General features: G+C 47.0%; 2 protein-coding genes across 2 annotated transcripts; both read right to left on the bottom strand.

The window, feature by feature from the left end:
• Positions 1–872: 872 nt before the first annotated feature.
• LOC125317665 (mucin-16-like) lies at positions 873–7,848 on the bottom strand. Its single transcript, XM_048287549.1, has 11 exons — positions 7,829–7,848; positions 7,116–7,288; positions 6,659–6,822; positions 5,819–5,886; positions 5,027–5,181; positions 4,356–4,519; positions 4,200–4,264; positions 3,361–3,536; positions 3,236–3,280; positions 2,422–2,501; positions 873–1,510 (listed from the first exon to the last, which is right to left on the bottom strand). The coding sequence occupies exons 1-11, from the start codon at positions 7,846–7,848 to the stop codon at positions 1,412–1,414; spliced, it is 1,209 nt and encodes a 402-aa protein (XP_048143506.1). The 3' UTR covers positions 873–1,411.
• A 532-nt stretch (positions 7,849–8,380) lies between these two features.
• Positions 8,381–13,170, bottom strand: LOC125317664 (mucin-16-like). The gene is made up of 13 exons (XM_048287548.1): positions 13,158–13,170; positions 12,824–12,966; positions 12,647–12,714; positions 12,188–12,360; positions 11,435–11,461; positions 11,044–11,189; positions 10,866–10,933; positions 10,512–10,684; positions 10,025–10,051; positions 9,661–9,809; positions 9,511–9,578; positions 9,032–9,204; positions 8,381–8,538 (listed from the first exon to the last, which is right to left on the bottom strand). Exons 1-13 carry the CDS (start codon positions 13,168–13,170, stop codon positions 8,381–8,383), a joined length of 1,386 nt encoding a protein of 461 aa, XP_048143505.1.
• Between the last annotated feature and the right edge of the window lie 1,369 nt (positions 13,171–14,539).

The raw sequence follows: 14,539 nt of genomic DNA, 5'->3' as shown, positions 1-14,539 counted from the left end.
TGCCCAGGCTCCCCAGGGAATGGGCCCGGCCCCGAGGCTGCCAGAGCTGCAGGAGCGTTTGGACAGCGCTCTCAGGGATGCCCAGGGTGGGGTTGTTGGGGTGTCTATGCAGGGCCAGGGGCTGCACTGATGATCCCCGTGGGATCCTTTCCATCTCAGGATATTCCAGGATTTTATGATTCTGGTGTCTGGGCTCAGCCCTGCTCTGCCACAGCTTTCCTGCCCACGGGAGCTGGGAATTCCTTCCCACTCCCAACGTCCCTGTCACAGGGCGGCAGCCGCGCTCAGGACACTCAGGGTGACAGGGACACCTCGGAGGTGTTTTGCAAGAGCTCTGAGAGCTTTTAATCGATGTTTGCTGACATAATTGGTGCTTCAAGCCCTTTGTTTGAGCAAGCAAACAAATCCTAATCCTCTGCAGGAAACTGAGCTGGGGGCGAACTGGTCAGACCTGCCCTGGAGGAGCTTGGCTTTGAAAGCAAAACCCACTCTGGTTGCGTGGAAACATCGCCTGCAGTGGAAGGATTAATGACTAATCGTGGCTTTGTTAATTCTGATCGAATGCTTTCACTTTCAGAGAGTCCATTTAATGACAGGATCAAATAATTACAGAGAAACAGCCCCGAGTCTTGTGCTCGGCAGGAAATTGTGCCACAAAATGGGAGTTTTGGGGCAATTCTGGCTGGGTGAGAGGGGCAGGGAAAGGGGCTGAGCTCTGAAAACAGATCCTGAGCTGTGGGATGGGAGCTGATGAGCAAAACCTCCAGGATTTCTGCAGAGTTTCTCATTTGGGATGACAAAAATGCTGAGACAGAGGAAACACAACTTCATGGAAGTAAAACGTGGCATTTATTGAACTGAAATCAGCAGCAATCTCAAAAAAACACAGCCTGGCTGTGTTCCACTCAGATTCAACAATGTCTCTTTACATCACAATATTGTAATTATAAATAGATGAAATAGTTGAATTAATTTAAGGTACTTAAATTTTTAAAGCTCAGTGGTAAAAAAGCTAAAATCTAGGTGGGATTTCTAAGTCTACAACAGTCAGTCCCCAAAAATCTCTAAATTAGTATAATTTCAAGCCTTTTTCAGAAAACTGACATTAACACTGAAGGGCCTTGCAAACTGCACCTCCTGGTAGTTTTTATTTTCCTCTGGTTGTGTAATATTTATATAAAAATTCTATTTCTACAAAACACTGCTGTGCTTTAGAAAAATATTTTCCTCAGCACTTGCACTGTTGGCAGTTTCCTGGAGTATGAGAAGAATCATGGCAATACTGCAAAGATTTATCTCAGGGAGAGAGAAAATGCTGAAATAATTTATTAAAAGGAGTATTTTTCTAGTTTTTAGAGCTATTTTTCCTTCATCAGTGGACGAACAGGTCTGGGAAGACCAAGCTGAGGTGTCAGTGAACCTTCCCTGTGCTCAGGCTGGGGAAGTGCAGCTTGTACAGGCCCTGCTGCACCTGGTACAGGTGGGACTTTCTCCTCAGGCAGGAGAGCACCTGGTGGAAAGAGAGCAAAATTAGTGGGGAAAAAACCAAAATCAATGGGGAAAAGAACAAAATTAATGGGAAAAGAACAAAATTAATGGCAAAAAAATTGAATCCGTGCTCTGCCTGTCATTACATGCCCCCAGATCACGTTGCCAGGTGGGAAAGGAGGGATTTGGGGAATAAATGTTTGCCTAAAGCTGTGAGGCAGCTCTACAGCTGAGGAGTTTCCTCTCCTAAATCCCACTGGCTGTAATTTTGACTCCTGAACCTCCCTGCTCTCTGTAGATTTCTCTTCTCCTCAGCTGGTGCAAAGCAAACTTTTCAACCAGTGCTTTTTAGATGTTGTTCCCCATCAAAACACCACCAGAGGTGGGAAGAGGATCAGCTCTGCCTTTTCCAAGGATCTACTCTGCCTTTTCCAAGGATCTGCAGCCCTGCCAGGCTGCTGCCGTCTGTAGGTTAAGAGCACTGACTACAAAATGCTCCATGTGGTTCTCACAGGCTGTTAAAAATGTTGTCTTTGGCACTGCCTCACCTGGAACGTGCTCATCCTGCAGGTATTTGGACAGGGAAGAGGTTTAGGAAATGCTGCAGGGGGTTCCCTAATTCCACCTCTGGATTCCCTAATTCCTGCTCGTTGGGTCTGTGTTTTTCACCCTGCAAAAACTCAGTGCCAGCCACGATCCTGCTGCTTTTCTAGAAGGAAGATCCTGCTTCCTTGCCTAGAAATCTGCTCAGCTGACTCTAAATTCCCTTCCCCGTCTTCTGCTCCCCCATGCTTAGAAACTGGCAGGGACTGAAGGATTTGGGGTGGGTTTGGCTGTTACCAGGCACTGGGATCCCGGGGAATGTGTCTGAATGTCCCTCCTGTGGCTCTGCAGGAGTCAAGGGACAGGTGGGACAGCAAAGGAGACACTCACCAGGAAGCACAACAAGACGAGGAGGACGAAGCCCAGCAGGGTGAAAAGGCAGATGAGGATGATGGCCCAGAACTGAAGCCCTGCAAAGGGAAAAAGAAAAGGGCACATCAGGTTTAGGGACTCATCCCTGTGGGATTATGAGAGGGAAATCTCATCCTGGCAAAGTTCAGAAGTGCTGAACACTCTGTGGGTCAGGGCAAATTACAGAAATCTGGGAAAATGGAGTGAGGCTCCAAGGATCCACAGCCTTAAATGCCACTGCAGGGAGCAGCAGAGCCCCCCCAGCTGATTCCAGGGATGTTCAGAGTGACAAAATTCTGGGATGTTCAGAGTGACAAAGTTCTGTCTTAGCTGCTTCTGGACTCTCTTGGGGACAGGGCTCAGGGTGTCAGCAAAGCTGGAGTTGTTTTACCAGAGTGTTTGTGGTGCCTGAGAAAGCCACAGTTCAGGGTATTTTTTTTCTCTCTCCTGTTTGCTGTCAGTTCTGAGGTTGTACCTAAGCTGAGCCATATCTGGTCTGGTCTTTTTTTAGAAATACTGCAATTATCAAAATTTATTGGTGCCAGAGTTTTAAAACAGCTCCCCAAATTGCACTGCTTTTGCCTGTCCCTCAATTCCATTTCCCTCGGGCTGGTGGCACCTGCTGTTTGCTACCAAGAGCCCTGGGATTTTGGTCTTTTCCATGGGTTTAGTCTCATTCCAAGATATCTGATGCTAATTAATTACAGCTCAAATATTTATTAAGGTTCAAGTATTTATTAGAGCTCAAGCATTCAGTGGCTGTTGGGTCAGTCCTTCCCAAAAAAGCACCTACCAGGTCTTTTGGACTCAGGTTCATCTATCTTGAGTGGAGAGTAACCTGGAAATGAGGAGTGGGACAGATGAGGAATGGAACTCTGATTAAAACAAAAATAAGAAGAATTCTTCAAATTCTCTCACCTTCCACCACCAGACTCTGCTCCTCCAGCTCGTGGCTGGGGCCCAGCCTGGTGAAGCCCTGGGTCAGGAGTTTCAGCTCCTCAAACACCTCCTGCTCTTGTAAAGTCCCCGAGAGGGGATCCGGGGTGAACTCGCAGATGGAGGCAACCTCTGTGTGTCCTTTGCCGTGGACAGGCCTGGAGGGTGACAGGCAGAGAGGAGAGAAAGTGAAGGGGAGCTGAGTAGAGCAGGGAGAAGGATTTGGAGTCTTGTGTTTGCAGATGTCCCAGCGATGTTTTATTGGGATGGGATCACTTCTAGCAGCTTGTTCTGGGTGAGACAGGAACTCCTTCAGCCTTGGGAAATCCATCCACTGATATAATCCCCAGCAAGGCATTTTTAAGAGGTAAATCAGCTATAAGAGGAAAATCAACTCTATTTCTAGGAGTTAGATCAGCTTTATGTCTAAAAGTTAAATCAACTCTGCTGCTTTGTTCCACCAGAGAGGAGTTGCAGGAGCCTCACCCAGGCGGATTTTGTCCTCAGGTTGGTCAGTTCTGTTGCTGGTTTTCCTGCTGTGTGTCGGTGCAATTTGAGCTTATTTGAATATGTTAAATGAAAGAATGGAGGTGTTTGCTTTACCCTGGGATTGTTCATGCATGGAAACAGCTCTGCCAGCACCGAAACAAAACCAGCTCTGTTTGGGCAGAAACCTTCTGTAGTGAAGGCAAAACTGACTGAGGGTGAGTGAAGTGACTCCCGTGTGTCAGTGGGGGCACAGAGGTTGGCAGGGAGGTGTGGACACCCTGAATGTCTTCCTGAACTGCTCTTTTGGGATTTGGAAAAAGCACTGGACGTACCCAAAGCTCTCCACAGTGCAGCCAACAAATCGGTCCTTCAGGTGGCTGCTCCTGAATACCTCGAGCTGAGGGGGAGAAACAAAACAGTTGAGGAAGGCTGAGTTAATTTAACACATCCTTTGGACAGGGAGCTCAAGCTGTTGCTGCTCATTTCACCTCTTTCTCAATCTTCTCTTTGTTCTCTTGGTACATTCTGGAGCTGGAGTCCCGCAGTTCTGGCGAGTAGGGAAGGTTGGAGATTCGGAAATTTAATCCAAAGGGTTTTTTGTCAGACTTGAGGGGTGTCTTGTGAGTTGCTGCCTCAACTGAGAGTTCCAAAGCTGGAAGTGGAGAGGAAAATTAAATTCTAGCAGAGAGAAACTGAGGCTTTCCTACCAAGCAGCACTGAGCTGCAGCCTTGAGGTCTTAGATTGGCAGAACTTGAGTTGCACTGGGGTCTGACAGGAAATTCCCAAGGTACCAGGCCATTCATTTCTTTGGGATGCCGCACATTGGGGAAAAAAGCTGAAACGCTGTTTGGCTCTAGATGGTTGAATTTGTGGCAAGCAGTTCCCACTTCATTTTCTGATTCTTTAATGTTGAATAACACCTAATTTTGAATAGCAATTCAATTTTGAATAACACCTCAATATTGAATAACATCTTAATACTGAATAACCCCTTAAGCCATCGAGGACCAAAGGACTGAATGTCTGAATGGCCCGAATCAGAGTCCAGTGATTCAACTTAATAATACATTTATTTCTGCTCTGACAGAGCAGAATTTGGGAAATTCTGAGTGTGCCATGGCAAAGTGAGTTCTCTGGGCAGGGATTTGATCCACATACTGTCCACTGAGAATTCCTGCAGTCTGTAGCTGCTCCCCAGCCACTGCCCGCTGGTGCTGGAGGTCCTGTCCTGGAAAGTCCTTTCAACCACGGCTCTGTTGATGTTGGGGTCGGGCTGGAAGAAGCACAGGCAGTCGACCACTATGGATCCAGGCCTGTGGGCAGAGGGACAGAGGTTTGGAGATAAACAGGGTGGGCAGGAAGCTCCATGTGGGAAAAAGTTTCCTGAAGGGTTCCTGCTGTTGTGAGGGTTAAAGTAACGTGGTGGAATAATGGTGTGGAATGGGCTGGTTGGGGCTTTTCCTTTGGATAAGAACAGGAATTAAAATTTTACCTCCTCTCTGGACAAATTTAGGTCATATTGCATGAATGCCAGGAAAGAGGAGCACTTTTAGGTTTTTTAAAGCTTTTGCCCTGTGGGAGGGTCCCTTGTCCAAGCCTCACTCCATCCTGAGGAGGACACTGCAGCTCACTTGTAAAACTCGTGGAGTTCAAGTTGAGAGGAGTGTGGGAGTCACAGGATCACCAGTTCCCAGTAAAAGGAGGGAATCAGTAATTCCTGGGGTACTCAGAGACCTGAGTGTGCCTTACAGAAACCCTGACTGAGAAACCCTAGTCCAAAAAAAATTCAAACTGACAAATTCTGGGAAGCCTGGAAACGCCTCTTTAGGGCATCAATTTCCAACAGGAGAATGGAGGGGAGGAATCCCAAAGGGGCCAGTGGCACTTGGCCATGGCGAAACAGTGCCAGGGGGTGACAATCTTTAACCAAAATCAGATTTTATCCCAAACCTCAGCCCAGTGATGTTGCAGGTCAGGAACTGGTCCCGCAGGTCGCTCTGACGGTACAAGTGATTCATCTGAAATGAAAATGTTCCATTAAATATTAATGAGTTTGGGCACTATGGGGATGCTTTAGGGCAGCAGGAGGGACCTGAGCTCTGGAGAAACACTGGGGTTATTTTTTGCTGGTTGGATTTCATGGCAGTTGGGTTTTCCTTTGGAATTGGCACCTTCTGGTGGTGGGCTCTGACTTCCAGCCTGGCAAACATTCCTGCCTTATCCGAGCAGGACGCCGGTGTGGGAGAGCAGTGTCCTGAGTGACAGCCCAACCTCACAGACCCACAGCTCAAAGAGGGCAAAACCCACCCAATCAGGGCCTTATGAGGTTGATAAGTTGGATTGGTGCTGAAGAGAAAGCATTGGATTCTAGGAGTGAATTATGGATGTGCTGACCAGAGATTTGCCCAGCAGGGATTGGCCTTGGATGCACTTCTGGAGGTGGGAGTGAAATGCTGAGGGTGTCTTCATTTAGCAGATCAGCTCTGGCATTTTGCAGTCCATGTCTTTGGCTGGAGAGAATTTCTTAAGACCACGTGGAATCATGGAATGGTTTGGTTTGGAAAGGACCTTAAAGATCCTCCAGTCCCAGCCCCCTGCCATGGGCACGGGTGACACCCACCAGGTACAACTTAGCAAAACCAAAAGTGAATCAAAGGCCAGTCTCATCTTTCAGATTCCTGGAATGTTTGTTCCCAAATGTTGATTTTTAATTATTTTTTTAAACTCTGACATAAATCTTTGGCAGTTGCTTCAAAGACTGACCAGACACATTCTCAAGTACCTGCTTACCTTGTTGGTGATGCTTTCCACTGCTGCTCTGTATTCTGGAGACTGGGAGTCAGGGTTGGTGAGGTTTACATTAACTATTCTGAAGCTCAGTCTGTAGCCAAATTTGGCTGCCATTTCAGTTAAGACAGGCTTTCTGGTGGCAGCTGTGTCTGTGAGGGGGAAACCTAAATAAAAAGGGTAGAGTGAATTTATTTTTAGATCTGTCCATATCATAAAAGCAATATAAGTGCATCCCTGCTTAGATCATAGAACGTAACAATGAAATTCTCCAGGAATTTGTGTGATTTAAGGGATGGAAATGCTGCCAGCATGGCAATATCATGTTGGATTGATGTGGTCATTGTGCCAAAGCTCAGAGAAAACCAACAAACCGAAGGGTTCCTCAGTGCTCAGGCTCCAGGGATGAAGAGTGATCTCCAGGAGATCCCAAAATCTTGTTATCCCGATGGATGCTTACCATCAACATACAAGCTGTTCCTCTCCAGGCTGTAGTGGCCCAGTCTGGTGACATTGTTGGTCATGGTGCTCAGCTCCTGGTAAAGCTTTTCTCTGTCAAACCTGGCCAGGCTGGCATTGTCCTTGCAGCTGCACACGGCGTCCACTTTTGTGTCATCCCCAGCCCTTCCAGACCTAGGGGGAAATGTCAGACACGTTCTTTGGGACACTGCTCTGCTGGAGGAACTCCCTGTGGGCTTTTTAGGACAGACACCAAACCCTCAGTGCCAATGGGCTCCTGCATCCTTCACCAGGCTCTCCAGAACTGGGGTGATGACATTTAGATACTAAAATGATTTTACCAGCTAAAAAAATTCCTGGCTGGACAGGGAGGTGTCACTGGTTCTGTTTTCTGGCCTCAGAACAACCATGAATTGATGGTGATAGTGGATAAACAAATGGTTCACTGCCGTTTCAGCAGTATTTTGGGTGTTTTATGTTTAGGTACTTTGGTATCTCAGACACTTTTTATTTAGTATTCTTTCAGATATTTTCAGTGTCTGCAGGAAGGGCTCAGAGTATGGACCAGGGTCTGTTCCCTGCTGGTGAGGAATAGGACAAGAGGAACAGGCAGGAACTGATGCCCAGGAAGTTCATGAGCATGAGGAAGAACTTCCCTGGTTAGTGACCAAACACTGGAACAGATCGTCCAGAAAAGTTGTGGAATCTCCTCACTGGATATATTCCAGAGCCATCTGGACACAATCCATGTGCTCTGGGATGAACCTGCTGGAGCAGGGAGGTGGGATCAGGTGACCCACTGAGGTTCCTTCCAACCTGACCCGCCCTGGGATTCTGGAATTCTGAGTCTTACCTAAATCTCATGGTTTTACATCCTGTATAGGCAGAGCTTATGCTGCTCCTTTTGAAAAGAGGGTCAAGCTGTCAAAAAAAAAAGGGACAATTGAGAGATGGGAATCACATTGCGAGTTTAAAGCAGGCGGATTTAGGTCACCACCATGACCCAAAAGGGGCACAAGCAGAGCCAGACTCACGTAGTGGTTCATAACTTTCACTGTGGACTTGAATTTGCGGGAATTTGGGTTATCCAGATCTGCAGTGTAGCGGAGGTTGGTCAAGGTGAAATTAAGTGTGAAATTCCTGGATGTTGGTCTTGGTGCAGATGTGGTGCTCCGAGCTGTAATCAAAGGGGAGAAGGATTAGGAATTTCCTACAAAAAATCTGTTTTCACTTCCAAAACCCTCCTAATCCCAGCACACCTCAAAGCTACTCTGAATAATCCATTCCCCTCTGAATTTCGGAGGGGAGCGCTTCTTTGAGAGCTTCCCCTGAAATGAATTTGGCAAAATGAACTTGGCAAAATGAACTTGGCAAAATGAATTTGGCAAAATACTTATGGGATCTCTCAAGGGGTTCATTGTAACCTGGAAAGGAAATGCAAGAGAAAGAGTTATGTAAGAGAGCATCCACTTGGTAGAAGTGGGGAGGGGGTGATTAAAAGGATGACTTGGGAATGAATCATCAGAACCAGGCCCCAAGGGTGTGAATGTGTTAAACAAACAAAGCTTAGGCAGAACAAGGTGCTTTGGAAGAGCAGGGCTACAACGAGAAAATGTGTGTGACAATTTTTAATTAAACACTGTGGAACAGAAATCAGGTGGAATGTTCGCAGGCAGGTGAATGATGGAGGTCAAAACTAAAATTAAGTCACTCTTCAATGTAATACAGAAATTAAAATCTTCAAAAATGTCAGCGTGAAAAGATTTTAAATCTTACACTTCATCTTACACAGATAAATTATGCAGAAAACTCCAGATCTCTTCAAGGTCACTTTTTTAACATTGAGGTGATCCCTGAGAGCCAAGGTGGTCCCAAACTGCTCCAGTGCCCGGAGGAACGGGAAAATCAAACACTCACCATTGACATAGAGGCTCTTGTTGTCCAGGCTGTAGATTCCCAGCTTGGTGATACCACTTGTCATTCTCCTCAGCTCTTGGTAAACCTCAGCTGGGTTAAATTTGGGCACCTGGGAGCCCTTTCCATAGCTGCAGATGATGTCCACTCCTGTGCTATCCGTGTTCTTCCCAGGCCTGAGGAATTGAATATCATGGAGTTTCTGTTAGTTATTAAAAATATTTGGGGTTTTTTTTTCTGATGTAATTAAAAAACCTCTCCCCATAAATCTGTCCACAGTTCTCAGATGAAGTGGAGAAACTACTGAATATGGTCTTACAAGGAAAAAGGCTTTGTAAGATAAAGACCATACAAAAGGGAGTAGAAGCTTTATTATAATGAAAGCAACTACTTGAAAAAGGAGAACAATTATTAAAGGGTCGCTCAGATGTAAGGAAATCATTTGCTGCAGTTCCAGGTGAATCTCTCAGGTTATTGCTCACCTGAATCCTGTCACTTTGCAGCCAGAGAAATGAGGGCCAATGCTGCTCTTCTGAAGCAGGGGGTCAATCTGGCAAGGAAATGTCTTTGTGAAGATGGGAAACCCAAAATCCTGGGGGATTTCAGTGAAAACCAATGTGACTTTGGCTTACGTAGTGTTTCATTATTTTCTCAGTGGACCGGTATTTGCGGGAATTTGGTGTCTGCAGGTCGCTGGTGAACATGAGGTTGATTATGGTGAAGTTCAGGCTGAAGTGGTCCGTGATTGCTCCTGGGCTTTGTGTGGTGGCTGTTTTTACTGCTGCAAGAGAGAACAAACATGACAGGGATAAAATAAGAACAGGATCTTCATAAGACACTGCAGTTACTGGGTTTCTTAGAGAAAAAAATGGTGTGAACATGATCCTACCCTTCAGACATTTTGCAGTGTTATAAACATTGCCAAATCAGCAGGAAACAAAATCAATTTATGCCTTTAAGTAGCTTTAACCTGTGTCTGGGTTTAAATATACTTACAGGATGCACTGTGAGGCTCATTGTAATCTGAAAAACAAATGGAAAATTATTAGGAAAATATTCCAAGAAAGTCTCAGCAGGACTAAATACAGGGGGTTTTATTACAGGATTGTGGTTACTGAATTCAGGACTTTTAACTTGGTGACTGACAAGGTTTTGCCCTCAAATTTTTGTTCTCTGTTTTGAGAGGTGTATTAAGTCTTCTTCATTCTAATTTCAAATTAGTCTGTGTCAACATTGAAGGTTGGACTTGATCTCAGAGGTGTTCTCCTACCATAATGATTCCATGATTCCAACAGAGAATCCCAGAAAGGACCATAGGGAAAGGACCATAAAGACCATCCAGTTCCAACCCCTCTGCCCTGGACAGGGACAACTTTCACTAGACCAGGATGCTCAGAGCTCCATCCCACATGGCCTTAAACACTTCCAGAGATGGGGAATCCACAATTTCATTAGGAATAATGCCTTGAGGAAGTCTCATTACCATTGACATAGAGGCTCTGGCTGTTGAGGCTGTAGTGTCCCAGCTTGGTGATGCCATTGGTCATTTTGCTCAGCTCACGGTAAATGGTTGTTCTGTTGAATTTGGGATCTGAAGGCTCATCCCTACAGCTGCACATGGCATCTACTCCTGTGTCATCCCTGTTCTTCGTGGACCTAGGAAACGAGGCATTGGTTTAGTCATTATTGAGAAATCCATCTTAATCAAAGACAGGAATTGGAAAAACCCCTCAGACATTGCTGACACGTAAGAAAATACTCAGAGATGAGTTAAATGCTGAGAAATGGGAATTTTAAGAAGCAGGGAATGAGGACTTTTCCCAGACATGGCTCTTACCTGAATGCCATTACTTTGCAGCCGATGTAAGCTGGGCCAATGCTGCTCCTTTGGAATAAAGGATCAACCTGGAAATGGAATAACAACGTGGCAATAAGCCAAATGTCCTGGTGAAGGTAAGAGATGAGAGATACTGAGAGAACTGTGCCCCAGCAGGGCATTGTTTTGCCAGACTTACGTAGTGGTACATGACTTTTTCTGTTGACTTGAATCTCCTGGAATTGGGTTTCTCCAGATCTGTAGTGAACTGGAGGTTGGTTATTGTGAAGTTCAGGGTGAAGTTCTTTACTGCTGGTGCCAGAGGTTGGGCGCTTTGATCAGCAGCTGTAATGAGAAAGGAAAGTTATTGCTTGAAAATATCATTTCATGTTCAACATCTCAAGAGGAAACACGCTGAACACAATTCCCAGATATTCTAGGTGGCTTCAAGGCTATATAAGCTCACAAATTCTCTTAACACTATTTTATAGACCAGCAGTGCTCTTGCTTGGTTAATCCAATTTGTTGTTTTGGCTTTTGCTAATTAGCAAAATCTTCCTGCTCCTGAATTTCTCTTTAAAGGTACTTACACAGTTCAGGATGCACTTCCTTATGACCTGTGGGGGGAAGAAAAGGGACAGGATTTGAGAAGTGCCCTACAGTTGGAGAGGTTTGGCACACACAGAACATGTCTGAGAGCTCCTGTGTAAACATTTCCTAGGAAAGACTGATTTGGTGACTGTCCAGGCATAAATGCACATTCATCCTACTGGATGTTGTTGGCAAGGCGCTGCTTTTCTTAGCAGTGCACAGAATTGTCCCTCTCCTAGGGATGTTTAGAAGGAATTTACCCATTCCCTAAATCTAGCTTAGAATCACAGGATGGTTTGGGGTGGAAGGGAATTTAAAGATCATCAAGTTCCAACCACACTGCCATGGCCAAGGAACCATTTAATTTCTACATGGAAAATTTATGTATGATTTTGTCAAGTGATGATAAGTTCTAGTGCTGTTCCTTGACCTTGAGAGGTCAATCCCTATATTCTCTAAAAAGTTCATAGATAGAATACTTGAAATTAATGTAACAGAGAAAGTATACTTGAAAAAGGTTAATTTTACCATATTAAAAAAAATATATAGAAGGAGGTAAAATTATAAATGTATGTAGAGTGCAGGAGGTCCTGTAAACCCAACCAAAAAAATGAGAGATACAGATGAGTGAAAGAACAAAAAGTAGTAGAAAAAAAGGAATTACTTAGTGAATGAACATGACAAGATATGAAATGATTAAAGTTTAGGAAATTAACTATATGAAAATTAAACAAATCAAAAAAAATTGTCACCGTTGACGTAGAGGCTGTCCTTGTCCAGGCTGTAGGGGCCCAGCTGGGTGATGCCTCTGGTCTTGTTGCTCACTTGGTGGTACAGCCCCACCCTGTCCAAAGGCGCAGCCGAGGGCTCCTTGCTGTAGGTGCACACGGCGTCCACCCGGGTCTCGTCCCTGTCACTGCCTGGCCTGCAAAACACAGCGACCTCCCTCAGAAATCCTCCTCTGCACATTGTCTCCTCAGGCATGGCTTTTGGATTGTCCATGGCCCGTTTAGGTATGATTTGACTGTCATCTTAGGGCTAAAATTTGATCATGTATAGGGAATAGCGCAGGAAGAGGAGGGATGCTCGAAGGAAGAGGCGTATCAGCATGGAGGTCCTGCCTCCATAGGCTGGGAACCAAAAGAGGAGAAGTCCAAGGGAGCCCTAAAAAGACCGAGGGACCTGCAGGGACAGTTGAGCAAGACCCATACCTGAAGTCTGCTGTCTCACATCCTTGGAAAACAGGGCCAATGCTGCTTTCCTTCAGCAGGTGGTCCAGCTGCCAAGGGAAGAGGATTCCTGGATAAGCCATGACCATATCTCTGCACTCCCTCCAGATATACTAGGCCACTGGGGGCAAGGCAGTGTCCCAGGCATGGCTCACTTACCATCATGTTCATGACCCTTCGAGTAGCTCTGAACCTGGCCGAGTCAGGATTCTCCAGGTCGGAAGTGTAGGGGAGGTTGGTGATGGTGAAGTTGATGGTGAAACGCTCGAGGGCGGCAGCTGTCGTTGTTGCATGGGTGGGAGCTGGCAGAAGCACAGATGGGGAAGGAAAAGAGGCAAAAGCCAGGGTGTCAGGGCTCTGGATGGAAAACCACTGAGGTCTCCAGCCAGCCCTGGTGTCCATGGGGAAGGCTGGCAGGATTCCTGCCTCTGTCCCAGATCCCAAGCCTTCAGCCTCCTCTGCCTGAAGGAAGCCCTAGTGAGGCATTTCCTGCCTTCTGATCCCATCCCGCCCCTGCAAGGTACTCACTGGTCAGCACTGGCTGTTCGTTGTATCCTGGGAAAAGAGAGAGACAGAGGGTCAGGAGCTGGAGCTGGGCAAGGGGCAGCACTGGGGGAGGGCTGGTGTGGGGGAGCAGAGGAGGCCGAGGGAGGAGCTCTGGTCACCGTTGACGTAGAGGCTGTCCTTGTCCAGGCTGTAGGGGCCCAGCTGGGTGATGCCTCTGGTCTTGTTGCTCACTTGGTGGTACAGCCCCACCCTGTCCAAAGGCGCAGCCGAGGGCTCCTTGCTGTAGGCGCACACGGCGTCCACCCGGGTCTCGTCCCTGTCACTGCCTGGCCTGCAAAACACAGCGACCTCCTTGAGCACTCTCCTCTGCACATTGTCTCCTCAGCCCTTGGCCCTGGTCCTGCCATGGCCATTTCTGAGTAGGAAGTCAAGCCCTGCCTTCCCCAAATGTGCCTGTTTGGTGGCTGGACACTGTTCTCTGGCTCCACTAAGGCCCTGGGACACTTCATGAGGAGGGAGCCTGGAAGGACTTTGAAGTCATTCTAGGAGTTACCAAGTAATCTTAAACTTCACTGCCCCAAGATGAGAGTAAAGTCAGTGAGAGGCTGTTCTAAGAAAGAAGGGCATCAGGGAGAAATGCCAGAGGCAGGAGGGCAGTAGCGAGAAGGTCCTGCCTCCCTAAAAGAGGAGAACATGAGTGACCAGTCCCGTTACGAGAGTGAGGGCCTTTCATAGGGACACAGGGGTGCAGCCCATACCTGAAGTCTGCTGTCTCACATCCTTGGAAAACAGGGCCAATGCTGCTTTCCTTCAGCAGGCGGTCGAGCTGCCAAGGGAAGAGGTTTCACAATTAAGCCATGGCCATCTCCCTGCAGTCCTCCCAAGCTGATGAGGCCAAAGAAGGCAAGGATATGGCTCAGTGCTGGTTGACTTACCAGGGTGTTCATAACTCTTCGAGTGGCTCTGAACCTGGCCGAGTCAGGATTCTCCAGGTCGGAAGTGTAGGGGAGGTTGGTGATGGTGAAGTTGACGGTGAAATGCTCGAGGGCGACAGCTGTCGTTGTTGAAAGGGTGGGAGCTGGCAGAAGCACAGATGGGGAAGGAAAAGAGGCAAAAGCCAGGGTGTCAGGGCTCTGGATGAACAAACAATGAGGTCTCCAGCCAGCCCTGGTGTCCATGGGGAAGGCTGGCAGGATTCCTGCCTCTGTCCCGGACCCAAGCCCTCAGCCTTTTCCGACTGAAGGAAGTCCAAGTGAGGAATTTCCTGCCTTCTGATCCCATCCTGCCCCTGCAAGGTACTCACTGGTCAGCACTGGCTGTTCGTTGTATCCTGGGAAAAGAGAGAGACAGAGGGTCAGGAGCTGGAGC

This window comes from Corvus hawaiiensis, chromosome 28 (genome assembly GCF_020740725.1).
Source record: "Corvus hawaiiensis isolate bCorHaw1 chromosome 28, bCorHaw1.pri.cur, whole genome shotgun sequence".
In the NCBI taxonomy this organism is placed as follows: domain Eukaryota; kingdom Metazoa; phylum Chordata; class Aves; order Passeriformes; family Corvidae; genus Corvus; species Corvus hawaiiensis.
Note: the sequence above shows the minus strand (reverse complement) of the source record. Positions and strands in the feature narration are given on the sequence as shown.

Excerpts from the sequence above, each read along its gene's own strand:
- LOC125317665 (XM_048287549.1), bottom strand. The coding sequence starts at position 7,848 with ATGGCTCTGGAATATATCCA. Across the intron at positions 5,182-5,818 it reads TGCAACATCACTGGGCTGAG|GCCTGGATCCATAGTGGTCG; the intron begins GTTTGGGATAAA and ends CTCTGCCCACAG. Across the intron at positions 2,502-3,235 it reads ACCTGAGTCCAAAAGACCTG|GGCTTCAGTTCTGGGCCATC; the intron begins GTAGGTGCTTTT and ends TTCCCTTTGCAG.
- LOC125317664 (XM_048287548.1), bottom strand. Across the intron at positions 12,715-12,823 it reads GAAGGGTCATGAACATGATG|CTGGACCACCTGCTGAAGGA; the intron begins GTAAGTGAGCCA and ends TTCCCTTGGCAG. Across the intron at positions 10,934-11,043 it reads AAAAAGTCATGTACCACTAC|GTTGATCCTTTATTCCAAAG; the intron begins GTAAGTCTGGCA and ends TTCCATTTCCAG.